The sequence below is a fragment of the Euphorbia lathyris genome, chromosome 3 (assembly GCF_963576675.1).
Source record: "Euphorbia lathyris chromosome 3, ddEupLath1.1, whole genome shotgun sequence".
Lineage (NCBI taxonomy): Eukaryota > Viridiplantae > Streptophyta > Magnoliopsida > Malpighiales > Euphorbiaceae > Euphorbia > Euphorbia lathyris.
The window spans coordinates 27,927,801-27,945,106 of record NC_088912.1 but is presented as its reverse complement, the minus strand read 5'-3'; the positions used below and the strand labels follow the sequence as shown (position 1 = coordinate 27,945,106).

The following is a 17,306-nucleotide window of genomic DNA, read 5'->3' as shown; positions in this document are numbered from 1 at the left end:
AATAGGAATAGCGCGAAAAAGTGACAAAACACGAAATATTAAAAAACGTGAAAAATAAAAACACGAAAATGCGAAAAAATACGAAAAATGCTAAAACACAAAAACACAAAAACGTGACAATATGTGAAAAACATGAAAATGCGAAAAACGCAAACAAAACACGAAAACGTTAAAAACAAAAAAAAATATGAAAAATACGAAAAACATGGAAAAACGTGAATAACACGAAAAAGTAACAAAATACGAAAAATACAAAAACGCGAAAAAAAACAAAAAGGGGAAAAACCGAAAAACTAAAACGTGAAAAATTGAAAAAATGCAAAATAAAACACAATAACATGACAAAACGTGAAAAATACGAAAACGTGAACAAACGGAAAAAACAAGAAAACTTGGGAAACACGGAAAAACATAAAAAAACGTTACAAACGCATTTTTCGTGTTTTTAACACTTTTTCATGTTTTTCGATTTTTTCACGTTTTTCATATTTTTTTCACATTTTCGTGTTTTCCACTTTTTTCATGTTTTTGTGTTTTTTACGGTTTGCACATTTTTTTGTGTTTTTTCATATTTTGCGTGTGTGTTTTTTTTTGTGTTAACACGTTTATATGTTTTCGCGTTTTCACCATTTTCCACTTTTATCTCATTTTTTTCTTTTGTTTTTGTTTTTTACCTCTCTTTTTTCGTGTTTTTACAATTTTTCCTTTTTCATATTCTTATTGTTTTTTCGTTTTTAATGTATTTTTCGTGTTTTTTTCGTCTTTCGTGTTTCCCATTTTTCTATTTTTTTATATATTTTTTAAAATAATATATATTAAATATTTGAACAATTTATAGTAAAAAATTAAAATTTTAAAATAAATAAGAAATTACATTTGAGGATAATATTGTCTTTTTAATAAAAAAAATTATCTATTCCATTCTACCTTATTCCATCAACCAAGCATAGGAATAGTAATTCCTAAGAATTTCTATTCCATTCTTTGCTATTCTATTCCTTTGGAATAACCATTCTATTCCGCGAACCAAACGGCACCTAAGAGCGGGATATAAGTCTTATCCCTCAAATCCTATACCCAAGATGGGGGTGGTATAAGGAGGTGGGATAAGCTCCTGCGATTTTAATAGGATGGAAAAGTCCATTTTACCCCTCAAATTAATGTTATGTAGTTTAAATAAGGTTAAAATAGTAAAATGTATTATTTTATCTCCATCCTTATCTCACGTACCAACATTGAATAATAATTCTCAACTATCATATTTTTATCCTTATCCCAACCATTAATCCTTATCCCTATCCCAATCTTTATCTTTATCCCTATCCCAATAGAATACCAAACGCCCGTAAAGAATTTCGAAGGTTCACAAATTCAAAATTGATCAAAATTATCAAGTTGGTTTACTAAGTAAATTAGTTGATATATATCTATACATTTCTTTGCAAAGCTTTAGAGCCCATTTACTTTACTTATTCCTCTGTGTTATTTACTGTTAGCTATTTGTTATTTGTTGTGGTTTTTTATTTGAAAGCAGTTGTTTCGAATTTTTATCAAACGTTTTTTGTCTCATGTTTAGAATTAAAAGTAAAAAAGCAATTCTAAAAATGAAAACAAACGGACGCTTACCATTTTTTGTTTTTGCTTATATCAATCTATTAAGAAAAGAAATCAATTTTTTTAACCATTTCTTTTACTTTCCGTTTCTCAAGTCTCTTATATTCGTCCTACGGTCTAAGATTAATATTAAAAAAAAGACAATTATAGTAGTATCAAAGACATTAACCATATTCTATTGGCGGATAAATAATTTATCAGTTCCTGCATTTTTATTTAACACATTATTTAATCGTTTAACCTTTAATTTTTGTTCTATTCAAAAGTTTTTCTCTAATATTTGAATCATTAAACAAAACAATTAAGTCTCTCTATAAAGCACTTTAAAGACTAAACACTGTATTATTTTAATGCAATAACTAAAGAATGTATTAAATAAACATTTTGCTGCAAACTAGATTCTCAATTGATCGAGCACCTTCAATCTAATCTCTTTTTAACTATTGTTTCATTGCCCCTACTCGTCCGCGTCCACCGTGTCATTCTCGTTTTCTCCCGCGTTTTCTTACTGCTGCAAGCTTCGATTATGGGTAAAATTACTCATATATAACATATTTAGAATGATTTTTGTGAGCTGCTATATACTGCATTTTTTTTCATCCACCGCACTCTTTTGACATTTATGCCATTCTCATTTTATTTTTTAAAAAACTCAAATTTTTTTTTCTCTCTTTCTCTCCCAAGCCTAAAAATCCGAATTTGACGAAAATGGATCCGAGTATTCCCGAAGACCATGATTTCGAACACGAAGTAATCTTACGATATAAATTTAAATTAAAAATTCGTTTTTTAAATTTTGATTTTTTTTAAGGAATAAGCCTAAATGGATGCGCTACCCAGTTCCACCATACGGTGGAACGAGCGCGGAACCTAGTTCCACCTTACGGTGGAACGGGTGCGCCACCCGTCCGTTCCGTCCGTGGTAGCAACGGCGTCGGAGTTCCGTTTAGGCAAAAAAAAAAACGGGTTCCGCCTCCGAATTCGGAGGCGGAACCCGTGATTTCGGACATATTTTTAAATAAAAAACTTATCGGAAGATTCATTAAGCATTTTCCCCTTCCTTCCTTTGGCTGTATGTCGTTTTAGGTCGGGTTTTATGAAAAGCTTCAAAAGCTAGAGAGGATTTGAGAGTTTTTGGTTATTGGTTTGAAATTGTGAGGAGGGCATAAATGTCAAAAGAGTGCGGTGGAAAGTATAACTTTTACGATATATATCAATACCCATGATTTTTTTCACCTTATCCCTATCTTTAGCAATTGAGTATTTCCTTTTACTTGTATTTTTTAGAAAAAACAAAACCTTCAAAAAAGTTTAGTTACCGTGAAAAGTGCGAACTGAGGTAATTGTAATATTTTCATTAACAAAATTCTAATATGATCTGATCAGGGGCGGAGCCAGCCCAGGGCTTGGGGGCTCCCCCTCCCCTGCCGGCTCCATCCTTGAGTAGTGATGTTCGGCTCCACCCTTAAGTAGTGATGTTTCGGCAGTTTGCAGCCTCCTAATTTACGTTCATATTAGTGTATTTATTTGTAGTATTATTGCAATACTTTAAAATAGTTGAGTTGATTAGGCTACATTTTTAATACAAGAAATTATGGCTTCAAATCCTTTATGGACTGAACTTCCAAAGCTAACTGCGTCAATAAAACTAAAATTAGCCCCCAAATCTAAATTCCGAATCTCCCACGCGATCCATCTCTCTGTCTTATATTTCTTGTTTGTCTGAATATGAACTCTTTCTCTTTCTTCTCAATTCGTTTTCTTTCCTTCCATATAAAATGTTCTTATAATAAGAAATGGGTCCAATTGAGGATTTCATTATAGATTGGGGACTTGATTGATCATTTTAGGAGGTTAGGGTTTTAATTGATTTTCAGGGTAGGGGCTAATATGGGCTTTAAGCCTTAATTATTTCATAACGAAAAGAAAAGAAGGATATTGTAATTTTCTGATAACAAATTGTTTTCATCGAAGGCAGGGGAGAGGCGAGAAAGATGGAGGTTGCAGGAGCTGAAGAAGCGCTGAGTGTCTTGAACTATTCTCTTTCCCACATCAAATGGCGCTTGAAACCTCCGGCCAAGCGCCGGTTGGAAATAGGTTATTGTTTTCTTTACATTATTTGGAAAAAATAAATTGTTCCATGGGTTTCAATTTCTCGTTCAGATTCCAGATTGAATTTCATATATGGTCCATGGATTCTAGTGAATTGGGTGGTCCTAAAACATTATCAAGTCATTTGAATTCTTTTGAGCTCTGTCATATCGCTGTATTTCAATTGCATGAATTCAGTTTTTTCTTTTTTTGATACACTACCATTGACTCTTTATATTGCTGTATGCTGCTAATATTTCTCATCATTATAAGTGATTATGTTTGTTATGAACTACTGTATGCTAATGGGGCTAATTTAATTGACTTCGTTTTCCAGATGTTCTAGCTTTATGTACAGAGATGAGGCCAGTTATAATGGTAGACTATGGTGGGATGATGCCTGAACTCCAGGAGCGTCTGTGTGCACTTCTTAGATTTTGTCAGCAGGTACGGCCCCATATTGATTAACTATAGCGGAGAATGTCTATCATAGTTCTCACTTTTGCTTTATGGAGGCATTATGATTTAATTTGGTGCAGTGTTTCTCTTGTGTATAATTATAATTTTCATAGTATTAACACTTACTGAAATTGAAATCTAAACATCTAGGCAACAAATGAATAAATAACTAAGTCCACCAGGCTTACAATTTGGTAGATATTCAAGCATTTACACTTTTATGGCAAAAACTTCATGGATACCTTTGAAGAGGTTGTCTGTTACCGACTATTTTTACAGTGCTACATTCAGATTAAATACAATAGAATTCCATATATTGGCCAGGCTTTTCAAACTCCAGAAGAGTAATGAGAGGAAAAGAAATAAAAGAAAAAGACTAGAAGCCTTTTGCATAACCAATTTGCTGGATGGCCTATTTTTATTATTCATTGTCCAGAATTTTATATCTTTGTTGTGGACTTCGAACTCTATGCAACTTTTGGTAATTTTCCTTTATTGTTTGCTTCTAATGGAATCAAATTGGTAGTTTTGATTGGGAGGAATGCTCCTTAAGGAACGAAGCAACAAAGTATTTATTCAAAACCTGCATGTCCAGCATCCTGAAGATAAAAAAAACATGCTTTACTAACAAGAAGCATCTCACAAATATTGACAAGGGTTAAAAAACCTGATCTTGCTAAAGATAGAGAAACATAGGGATTTCAACCTTTATTTTTTCATAAGTCTGTTGTTCTCAATGTTCATATCCATGCATTGACTTGGCAGCCAAAAGATTGGTAAATTTTGCACCAGTAGTGGTGCTTGATTTTCGAAGTAGGAAATGTATAAGAAAACAAACACCACAAGTAGAGACTAAGATTAAGTGGTGGAAATTGCAAGGAGAGAATCAACAAAAATTTGTGGATGAGATGACCAAAAAAGATGTTTGGACTTGTAATATGGATTTAGATATAGATTCGATATGGACTAAGATGGAGCATAGTATAAGGGAAGTAGCGAAGGAAGTTCTAGGGGAATCTAAAGGTAGCATGCCACCGGGTAAGGACACATCTTGGTGGACAGAAGAAGTACGACAAGCAGTAAAGAGTAAGCGAGAATCCTATAAAATATTGGGGAAATGTAGGAGTGACGAGAACTACGAAAAATACAAAGAGGCTAAAAGGGAAGTAAAGAAGGTCATACGAGATGCTAGAGCAAAGGTGAATAGGGATCTGTATACCAGATTGGATACGAAAGAAGTGGAAAGAGAGAGATAGGAAGACGCGAGATCTCGGAAAAGTTAAATGTGTGAAGGATGTGGACCAACAAGTCCTAGTTGGAGATAAGGATATCAAGGAACGATGGAGGTCCTATTTTGATGACTTATTTAATGGAGATCGCAGACAAGATGTGGGAGATATAAGTATCCATCACGATATGATAAATCATGAATGCCTGCGGAGAATTCAAAAAGGTGAAGTCAAAATGGCATTAAGTAAGATGAAGTTGAAGAAAGCAGTAGGACCTGATGGCATCCCTATTGAGATTTGGAGATGTTTGGGAGAAAGAGGAATCGAATGGTTGACGACGTTCTTCAACAGAATTTGGAGAAACAATAAGATGCCATCAGAATGGAGGAAAAGTATCTTAATCCCTTTGTATAAGAACAAAGGCGATATCCAAGATTGTGCCAACTATCGGGGAATCAAATTAATGAGTCACACTATGAAACTTTGGGAGCGAGTGATCGAACAAAGGCTAAGGAGGACGGTGAAGATCTCGGAAAACCAATTTGGCTTTATGCCAGGAAGATCAACTATGGAAGCCATCCATCTAATGAGACAATTAATGGAGCACTATCGAAATAAGAAGAAAGACTTGCATATGGTTTTCATTGACTTGGAGAAAGCATATGATAAGGTACCAAGGGAAGTACTTTGGTGGGCCTTGATAAGGAAAGGCATTTCGCGGAAATATATTGACATCATAAAGGACATGTATGAGGGAGCATGCACGAGTGTACGTACTAGTGTTGGGAAGACTGAAGAGTTTCCTATTACGATTGGAGTGCATCAAGGTTCCGCACTAAGCCCATTTCTTTTTGCCATCGTTATGGATGAACTAACAAGTTCACTTCAAGATGGTATACCATGGTGCATGCTGTTTGCAGATGATATTGTGTTGGTTGATGAGACGAAAGAAGGAGTGGAGAGGAAGTTGGAACTATGGAGACAAACTCTAGAATCTAGAGGCTTTAAGTTGAGCCGAAGTAAGACAGAATATTTGGAGTGTAAGTTTAGCGGCCATAGGAGTAGGGAGGCAGGGACAATCACCCTAGATGGGAGAGTTGTTCAGGCCTCGGATTGCTTCCGGTATTTAGGATCTATTATCCAAACGGATGGAGAAGTAGATGGAGATGTTGCTCATAGGATTAAAGCTGGTTGGTCGAAGTGGAAGAGTGCTACGGGTTTCCTTTGTGACCCCGGCATGCCTAATAGATTGAAGGGAAAATTCTACCGGACGGCAATTAGACCAGCATTGTTATATGGTACGGAGTGTTGGGCAGTGAAACACTGCCACATCCATAAGATGTCGGTGGCGGAGATGCGTATGTTGAGATGGATGTGTGGTCATACGAGAAAGGATCGGGTGAGTAATGAAATAATTAGGACAAAAGTAGGGGTCACATCTATTGAGAATAAAATGAGAGAAAACCGATTAAGGTGGTTTGGCCATGTGAGACGTAGAGCGCTTGATGCGCCGGTTAGGAGAACCGAAGAGTGGCAAAGGGATGTAGTGGTGAGGGGTAGGGGAAGACCTAAGCAAACTTGGAGGAGGATGATCGAGAGTGATATGAGTTTACTGGGAATTGAGGAAAATATGGTAGTGGATAGGACGGAGTGGAGGGAGCGAATTTGTGTTGCTGACACGACTTGATTTCACGGTTTTATATGATGGTTCATGTTAGCCGACCCCGAATCATTTCGGGACTAAGGCTTTGTTGTTGTTGTTGTAGTAGTTAGCATTCAAAGAAAAGAATTTGCTGTATGGTGACGATCTATGACTTTTAGCTGAATGGCAAGGATAATCCTTTCTGATTTCAAGGTCATGGTTCAAGACTTCGTAAAACTTCTCTTTGCAAGTGAAGTTGGGAGAAAGGCTTCACGCATTAGACAACCCCTTACAAACCTTCATGAAGACTGAAGAGAACATGCATCAAGTATCCTCCTCTTTTTATAGCCTTATAGTGTCTTTTGCCCAAATCTTTTATAAATTAAGCCCCCCTTCCCCAAAGCTCATCTTTTTACTATCTTCCTTTCCTTTCTATAAGAGTTGTTATGTAATGACCATTGCATAAAGTCACCATCCCAAGCAGCTCAGCTCATTTAGAGTCCTAATATATAGCATATTGCATGCCAACCAAGGTTGTACAAAATGCTGCTAGTCGGGCGGATAGGGTCCTTGGGGATTAAGTGGAGGATTAGTCGGGGTTTAATCGGATTTGTATTTTTGTACTTTCTTATTTATTATTCCCTCCGTTTTTTATTATATGACGTGTATTCGCCAACAATCGTGAGGCAATTTTCAAAACTGATTCATAATAAAGCAAAAACAATAAAGTAAAATAAAAATAGTAATAAATGTTTTTTCTTCCGATCACTGCCTAAGCGTTGCCCAGGCGGCCTAGGCGGTGCCCAGACGGCCAAAAAACATCCAGAGGGCCTAATCGGAACAAATTCTTGATTTCAAGCGTCGAGGAGGCTGTTTTCTTGAACACTGATGCCAACCTAATAGAATGATTGAAGCTAGTCTGGGTAGAGCAATACAATTTCTGTACAGCATACTCATAGTCTTATCTTCGTTTGTGCTTCTTATTGATATTATTGTGCAATTTTACTTTGAAAAGTTCTTGTACATCATTTATTTGTGCTGATACTATTTGTGTCAATTCTCTGATCAGCATTTCTAGTGTGCATAATTTTCCCAGGAGTCACCTATTTTTGAGCATCTAAGAGTGATGGTTATAGAAGATATGATATATCTGATACATTTTAGAGCACTTGCAGAGTATGTCAAGTCAAGCTTGAACTCTGAAGTAGAACTGGTCCTTGTGAATTTAGAACAAGATCCTCTGAAGGTTTCTTCCTCTTAATTTTATTTAGTTTTATTTTCTGAACAACGATTTTTTTTACACTGTTTGATTAAGACAAATTTCGTTTTTGATCCAGATGGTATCTCTAGCAGAAAAATGCTCATTAGTAGCAGATCTTATAAGAGTGCAGAATCTATTCTCTGTGTCTTTTCCTCTCATTGAAACGAACAATGAACTTTCCTCTTGTCGCACCATTGATAGCACAGCTAGAGCTAATGCTGAATCCTCTAGCGATAAAACGCTAACTTCTCAGTCCTCAGGAATTATTGATCTCAGTAGCTGCATGCAGGACACTCAGATCACTGTGCCTACTTTAAATGGGTAACTTCTTATTCTAAAACTTTTAATTCAACATGGATTAATGGCAGACAAGGTTCACACTGAAGGTGGTTCAAAAGGTAATGGAATAGTTTATATAGTAGAACTAACATTTCTTGTACTATTGCTGTCTTACCTTAGGCTCTTTGACATTTGTATAAAATTTATATTATCAAACAAACTCACTTGGCACTTTCCCTATGATTCTAGCATCTGATTTCAACTTTGATTAGTTTTTCAATATAATAAATGTGGAACAGGCTACCATGACTATTTCGGTAAGATATGCACATTACTGCTCTAATCTTTTAGACAACAGTGATGAAGTTAGTAATTTACTTGTGTATTCCTAGTATATTCTTGTAACAATGTGGTCATTTATGTATGCATATGATTGTCTTTTTACTATATTCTTATTCATAGATCCTGATTTAGTGATATCTTACCTAACCATGGGTCTTTATGACATTAGGAATTAAGTTTTCCAAACTTGTTTTCACAAAATTTAGGAATCTGAGATTGGAACAGACAGGGTTCTTCAAACCATGTGCTTCCCGTCAAATTTCATAGGCATATAACTAAATCTGCACAAATCGTGCAGTTTCATTGGCCTTGCTTGTGCATGTGTCCTTACATGCGTTAATTATTGTAAGTGGTGTATAAAATTTCATTCGTCAGTTAACAGTCCGAATTATCTGCAGCACTAGTATATGCAAAGTCCAAATTATGGAAAGTGTTGCAACTAGGTTACAACATCTCTAAATGATAGATCTGTTGTTTCTGTAATTCTCTGTAGATCATGATTGGCTTTTTAATTTTGTGTCCAGTGTCCTTTTAGTTTTGCATAAAATATTGTCTGGTAGTAGCTGATTTGTTTTCATTGTGCACCATCTTTTTCTAGTATGTAACTGTGTATTTGATATACTTCAGATGGCTTCTTGGTTATCCAGTAGTGTACTTGTTTGGCAAGGAGCAGATTTCCGATTCCATTTATAATCTTTCCACCAAGTATCTTAACATCTTCAGAATTTTAGTCAGGTTTGTTTTTCCTGATTCTTGTCTATGGGTCTGTTTTTAAGAAAATCAAGACTATTGATACTTTCATCAAAATGGAGGGTCTACATAAAAGCATGACTATTGGTTTCATATTAGAGACGTTTGTGTCTTAGATGAGTGGTTTCTAAAAATTTGTTCTTACCGGATATACACTAGAAATGTTCATGCTGACAGTTAATTTTTGGCACTAATAATTTTTTATTTATTTATACAGGAATGTTTCATCAAAAAAAGGTTCACGCCTAGAAGAATTGATGAGGTAATCTCCATTGCTTATTCTCTTGGAATTGGTCTAGGTGGTAAAAAATTCATCAGAGCTAAATTACAACACTTGAATAGGAAGGCCAAGATAAGTTTTTGCCTTAGGTGCAGAAGATGAGAGATATAGAGCAGTGATTGAGATTGTCATGGTTAATTTCATTTGAATTATGTTACGTGGTATGATTGAATTTAAAAATTGTTCACAGTTTTTCGGTGCCTTATGAACTGAGCATGGGAGGAAGCAAGGAACCATGGGCAGAGGCATTTATGGGTAAAATGCAGTCAAGGTGGGAAAATTGCAAACAAGTATGGAAAGTGTTGCAATTGGAGGTTAGTGAATGTTATCCACAAGCAATTGTGTTATAGCTGTGCCTGTTATCATCCAACTTATGAAGAATATGTAATTTGTTTATTTGGGGAACAAACTTTGCTAGTTTTGAGGAATAAGGTTGTTTTATTTATTTGTTATTGCTTTCCTTGCCAAACACTGCAATGCAATGCAATGCGAAGCTGTTTAACTGAATACAAATGAATAGCGCTCTATTAGGAGTTTAATGTGTGCAATTACAATTGTTCAGGGCTTAATTTGTCGAATTAAAAGATGAGTTTTCCTTATTTTTAGTCATTGTATTGTTATTTTGTAATATTTGGTCCTTGTATCTGGCTTATATTCTATTAAACCTTTGTATTGTTAAGTGAATTTGAATAGTCGACGGGGTCCTTAATGTCGGGTAACTTGCATCGATGGTTGCCGGAATTGGAATTTTGTATTGTTTATTATTTTTGGTTGTCACTTAGCACATATGTGGCTATCATGTCATGTGTAAAAGTCAGTATTTTTCAACGTAACTGTCACGTACTATTCTAATTTAATAACTAATTCAATGACTTTTATAAGATAGACCTCCTCAATAATTGTTTTAATAAAGAAAGAAAAGAATAAGAATTCTAGAGAAAAGTTAACTAGGCATGGCAATGGGCAAGAATTCTCCAAAACTCACGAGGAGGATCCGAACTGATGGGGATGGTGAACATTTTCCCCCGAAATGGACAGGGGTATTATCCCTTGAACCATGAGGATCTACGGATTGTCCCCGAATAAATCTCCATGGGATCCCCAAAAAATACATGATATAAATATAGTTTTAATATAATATATCTAATATAATTTGTTGTAATATTATACTGTATATTATATGTATAAAAAATGTAATCTCCTACAGGAATCATCTCAGTCATTTGTTGTTATGTTGGTGTTTTGCTAAAAGCTTTATATTCTACCAAAACAATAATTAAAGCTTTACTGATTTTTGCTGGAAATAGCTTATATTATTAATATTTTTCTTTCGGGATCGCTAAGAAAAAGATTTTCAAAACTTTTAATGGAAATTCCTCAAACCCCACCCCCACCCCTTAAAACCAACCGATTAATGAAGGCATTGGTTGAGTTAGGCTTAACATTTATCAATGCTTATCCACTTGCTCATATACTCATTGTAAGATGCAAGTGGTCCATCCCATGGATTTGATAGGTTTTCTCATTCTTCTTTGAAAAAAGAAAAGAAAAATACTTTACAGTGCTCCAATCCACACACAATTTGATTACTTTACTCAAACAACAAAACTTTATTAGGCCAGACCTTAAGGCAAAAAGTCTTGCATCATAACACATTTACGAGAGAAAACAAGAGAAGAAGAAAGCCCCCCCTCCATTTTGGAATTGCACTAAAATGTAGGGGGGAAAAGGAAAGAGAGTGAAAAAAAACTAAATGCAAAGTCTAATGTGAGGCGTTGATTAAGATGTTCTCGGCGTCGACTAAGCTGAGGACATCGGCGACGGTAGGAAGGGCAGGAATAGCTCCTTTTTTGGTGGTTGTAATGGCTCCGCAAGCATTTGCGAATCTGAGTATTTCTCTCAACCTTGGTTCATCCTGAAATAACAAACAAATACCCAAAGTGAGCTTATGTCACAAAGTAAATGCAATTTCCAGATTGTTGAAAGATACTTACATCCAATACAGAATGATCATCTACAATCTTGCATAATAGGGCTCCCACAAACGAATCACCAGCACCTGTTGTATCCACGGCTTTTACATGGAAAGCATCCACGGATCCATGGAAATTCTGTCATTTCAAACAAGTGTCAAAGCGAGTTTTGTAATGTCATTTATATACTCCACATGATTATATACAATAAAAATGCAACAAAAAAAAGATAATAGTGTCAAGCAGATTGTCCCTATTATCTTGTATCAGAATGTGACAGCCTTACCAAATGAGAAATTCCTAGTTTACTTGTTTTTGTATTCCAAATGTGAAATGTCTAAATTTATAATAATGATCCATACATGATGCCCCCTACTTTAAAGTCCAAGGTGGGCCAATTGCCCAAACACCCACTCATCACCATGTGCAAAATCAACCAAAATAAAAACAAATCAAATAGTAGCTTTTTAATACATAAAATGACCCACATATAATAATGGCTGCTGCAATTTGGTAGAGCCAAAATCTTCCACAAATAAAATATATCTTTAATTTTATAATCATATATATAGCGTATCAAAGACTTATTTTATAGCTTTTCTATAGGCGTGCAAGCTGTTGGTCAAAAACAATACAAACATGTATGAATCATGCATGTATAACAGCCTTTGTTCTACATATTATCAAAAAAAACATTTGAGGTCCCAGATTATTCGGATTTTGATAGATTGAACCCTCATCTTTCGTATCTTTCATTTCAACACATTAAGTTTTCGAGTTTTTTTTATTTTATTTTGGTCCCATTAAACCCTTTGTTATTAAAAAAAGTCAGTTTTGAACATAAAATATCACGGACTCAATCCACCAAAATCGGAATAATTAGGGTTAAGGATGTTTTTTTTTACAAACAAAAATAATAATTGCAAAAAAGGAAAAAAGAACAAATTGATCACCTACCCACTTCTCAGCCGAAAGTCAATTCCTTTACCAAAAAACTATTGATTAAAAATATCAAATCACGGATAAATTATTAATTTGGCCTATAGATTTCCAAAATGAGTTTTAGTTATTAATTTTTATTTACAACTTGGCATTATTTTATGTTAGATAGACGTCATATCCAAGTTAAACATTTTGGAGGCAAAATTGACCATAAAACAACCAGATCACACCTAACATAACCAAATGGAAAAAAGGGAAACATTAGTGAGATTCAAATCAAGTACCTTGGTGTAGTATCTACAACCCTTCTCGCCGAGGGTAACCAAGAGCAGCTTCAAATTTGGATGCCATAGTGACAAGGCATCTTCGTCGCTAATTTTGTCGCTACCGGTGATAAACTCAAGCTCAACATCACTGACTTTGATCACCTCTGCCTTGTCCCAGATGCTCATTATCTGCTCACGGGCATAATCTGCAGATGGCCACAATGGCAATCTTAGATTTGGATCATAAGACAGCAAAGCTCCTGCATCCTTTGCCACTTCCATTGCCTTCAGGTGTGCCGATCTGCAAGGCTCCACTATCAAGCTTATGGATCCATAATGGAAAACTTTGGCCTGCATAAAGGGCAAAATTGAATGTTAAACAACCCGACCAACACGATACAATTAACACACAATTAGATCAATCAATCATCAATTTTTAGCATTTATATCATATATAACTAGGTTTCACACAAGATCAATAAAATAGGATTAAAACTATCAGAAATGACCCACTTTTCTCCTAAATCCCCAATTTCGATGAAAAAATGATAAAAAAGAACTTAATTATGATGATTTAATTAAAATTGTTTGCATTATTACTCAATCTCTCTCTTAAAAAAAGAAGCAAATTTGAATTTTTTTTTTATTCAAAATAAATTAGTAATAAAAAGCATGTGTATTAAAAAGAAAAAAGTACCGGATAAGAGTATATAATAGAAATATATATTATTAAATGGATAATTCTTTCAAAATAATAAATAAAAATAAATGGATCATATGATTTATCAGCCGTTGAAGATCCCACCAAATCAAAAGCTTATGGACAAAACAAGCTTCTTTAAAACGCCGCTTGGCCGGATAATTAGGCGCGTGAATGCAGTTTCTCTAATTAATTATAAAAAATTCCTAATCTGCCCCCCAAAATCTAGTAAAATATTCAATTATGCCTGCGCTACCAACCATAAGCAATAGACGCTAAATAGGATTCTCGAGTAGGACCAACAGGTTTCCCAAAAGAACTACTCCGTCCGGCACGTGAGATCACGTGACACCGACAACTTTCTCACGCGATTCTGGATGGAGTAAGCAGTGGGTCCCAGAGAAAATAATACATGTCACCGCCGGTGACATTAGCATCTCTGTTTCCCCTGAATTCATGGCCTAAATATCGGAGATTTAACAATTTTATACGTGTCTTAGAAAAGGAGAGATCTTGATGCATGATTCTTTAGCTGCTAATAGATCTGATTCCAAGTGGACCCCACCCCCTAATTATGGCAACCACCCTAATCTCATCATCGCACTCCCGGCGGGTGGCTACACTCTCCTCCACCAAATTAAAACGAATCAAAAGAGAGTTTGGATATATATGATTACTTACAGATCTAAGAACCTCAAGGTTGAGTTCTTCCGGTTGCAACAGCATGTCGGCGCTGGGATTCCGGTAGAACATGAATTCACGTTCTCCGTCTGCGCGTAGAGTCACGAAGGCCAAAGCGGTTCTTGCTCCTTTGTCAAAGTTAATTCCCTTGCCGTTGACGCCGTTTTCTTTCAAGATCCCGGCGAGCATGTGTCCGAACTCGTCATCGCCGAGTTTTCCGACGAAGGCGGCATTACCGCCAAGTCTAGCTACTGCGATCGCGACGTTGGCTGGAGCACCGCCGGGAGCTTTCAAGAAACCGGGAGCCTCGGCGAGGGAAACTCCGGAGACGGTTGGGACAAAGTCGATGAGCATCTCGCCGAAACTGACGATAAGAGAAGAAGAAGAGTGTGAGTTGCCATTGGTGACAACAGACGCCATTTGCTGATGTAGAGAGAGAAAATACGGTGGTTTGTAGAGAGAGAAAGAAGGGATTATGTTTGTAGGGAAAACGGAGAGAGGAAACAGAGGCGAAGAGGAAGGTTTTTATAGAGGGAAAATTACATTTTTTTTAATCGTAATAGATAAGTAAAATAAAATTCACACCTAATTAAAATCTAACCTCCATTGGATTTATTTTTATTTTTTTATACCATGTGAATATTATATGGATAATTTGGACCCACCATATTAACCATAATCATTTTAATTTAAAAACATAATGATCAACTGTTTTATTTTTTTTGAGGGAAAAAAGCATTCTAATATTCCTAATTATTTCAATTTTAATAAATTTATATTTTATTTTAACATATTAAATTTTTTATTATTTATTTTATCATATTAAATTTCTATTTATCAGATGAGTTAGGTGTAAATATATAAAAAAATATCTAATTCAATCGAAAGAACATATTATTTAAAACTATTAATTAAAGTTGGTTTGAATGGTTAAACGTTTCAAATCAATAATACGAATCCCTTCTTGTGAAGCATTCATCTTGAAATAGAAGAACATGTTTAGAGGAGATGAATCAAAACAAGAAGAGCCGAATAAAAACAAAAGCAGAATAAAAGCAGTCGAGCTTTAAAGAAATGATTTGACAGAAAAAAAAAACTCTTGTTTTAAATAGAGAAAACAGTAATAATTAATGGTTTCAAAACCAATATATTTATGTTAAAGGAGTTTCCAGAGGAATAACGCTTCTAAATCTGGTTGCGTCATTCCTCTTATACTCCTGTTTGGATGAGAGACAAATTTCTGTCAGCCCCTAATCGAAAATGTTTGCGATATGCAAGATATAAATTAACATATTTTACTCTTAATATTTTTTTCTTTGATAGGAAAAAGAAAGTAAAGATTTTATTCTTAATATTATGTATATTTCAAATTGATATATATTTTTTAATTATAATTCAAGTCAAATTAAATTAATTTTAAAAATAAAAATTGGTTAATTTTTTTATAGAATTTTAATCCGATTTGTATTTTTTAATAATTTTAATATATGCATTTTTATATTTTTTTTCTAATTGAATTTTTTTAAAATATAATAATAAAATATGAGATTTTAATTAAGAAATATATTAGAATATAATAAAAAACTAAAAATAAAACTTCATTTTTTATTTTTTTTTATATTTATCCGGATGGTTTGATTTGGTCTAGGTTCAGGAACCCTTTCGGTTCCCCCTTCCTTTTGCCTCTTCCTTCCCCCGAGCTTCTAATAATAAAAAATGAAAAATGAAAAACTAAAAAATATATTAAACTATAATTAAAATTCAATATTATATTTATGATATAAAAGAATTACAATTTATGTTGAAATGGAAACAACGTCAATTTATTATGTTATAAACTATTACAATCAATAATATTCTAATATTACACTTTAAAAGACTTTATCAATTCAATACGTTACATATATACATTTAATATTTGCATTAAAAAAAAACTTGAAGTATATAGAATTTTGTTTTATAAGAATGAGACAAAAAATATTATCATATATGGTTAGATTTTGAATTTTTTTTAATATGCATACAACTTCAATTGAATGATAAATTGTTTATAGTATTAAAGTGTTTTTATGCAAAAAGGAAATGAATACTATTTTTGTTGTATATAAAATTGGAAAACCAAAACCGGACCGGAATAGGTGAACCAATTTAATTTAGAAAATAAAGAAAAAAAGATTCAGTTGGATTTATCATTTAATTACGTATGGATAGACTTGTATTTTTCCTACGTGAGATACACGTAATTTCCAAGTATCCGAATTGCATATTGTTTGACTATTCAATTAATTTTTGGATAGAAATGTCAGGTATTAATCAACTACCATGTAAATAAAAGATGTGGATTAATGTAATTAATACTCCATGATTTTTTTTTTTTGGAAAAGGATAATTCTTCTACTAAATATACTTAATTAATTAATTATATGAAGATTTAATTTATATATTTATTTTTTTTATCTTTCATGGAAATTGTACCTTGGATGTTAAAAGAAAATTACATTTAAAATTTAGCCCTAATTGGTAGGTGATCTGTAAATTTCACTGTAAACCCTCATCGAGGTCTGTGGTTTGTCCTGATTTTGGGAGTGGGTAGACCTACCCTTACCTAAACGTTTGGCGATAAAAAAAAATGACATTTATATTTCTCTAAAAAGCTAATAATGATGGGACGACCAAAGAAGTATAGTACACCTCCAAAGTTAGAGGTGAGAGATTATGCGTTCGAACTCATTCTCTTAAAAAATGGTGGAACAGATAATGTTAGGAGGGAAAAGGTTTGTGGAAAGTTCTGGCATAA

At 34.2% G+C, this 17,306-nt stretch overlaps 2 protein-coding genes across 4 annotated transcripts; one reads left to right on the top strand and one right to left on the bottom strand.

Annotated features, from left to right (window-relative positions):
* Positions 1-3,288: 3,288 nt before the first annotated feature.
* On the top strand, positions 3,289-10,516 carry LOC136223115 (uncharacterized). 3 transcript variants are annotated; one of them, XM_066010938.1, is made up of 8 exons: positions 3,289-3,467; positions 3,589-3,711; positions 4,043-4,152; positions 8,132-8,281; positions 8,373-8,617; positions 9,545-9,652; positions 9,885-9,929; positions 10,138-10,516. In XM_066010938.1, exons 2-8 carry the CDS (start codon positions 3,609-3,611, stop codon positions 10,295-10,297), a joined length of 921 nt encoding a protein of 306 aa, XP_065867010.1. In that variant the 5' UTR covers positions 3,289-3,467; positions 3,589-3,608; the 3' UTR covers positions 10,298-10,516. The 3 variants fall into 3 exon arrangements, with proteins under 3 accessions (XP_065867010.1, XP_065867009.1, XP_065867008.1); XM_066010937.1 differs by having other exon boundaries at positions 3,289-3,492; XM_066010936.1 differs by lacking the exon at positions 3,289-3,467 and having other exon boundaries at positions 3,516-3,711.
* A 1,021-nt stretch (positions 10,517-11,537) lies between these two features.
* LOC136222257 (probable fructokinase-4) lies at positions 11,538-15,018 on the bottom strand. The gene is made up of 4 exons (XM_066009832.1): positions 14,510-15,018; positions 13,147-13,479; positions 11,942-12,058; positions 11,538-11,862 (listed from the first exon to the last, which is right to left on the bottom strand). The coding sequence occupies exons 1-4, from the start codon at positions 14,927-14,929 to the stop codon at positions 11,710-11,712; spliced, it is 1,023 nt and encodes a 340-aa protein (XP_065865904.1). The 5' UTR covers positions 14,930-15,018; the 3' UTR covers positions 11,538-11,709.
* Between the last annotated feature and the right edge of the window lie 2,288 nt (positions 15,019-17,306).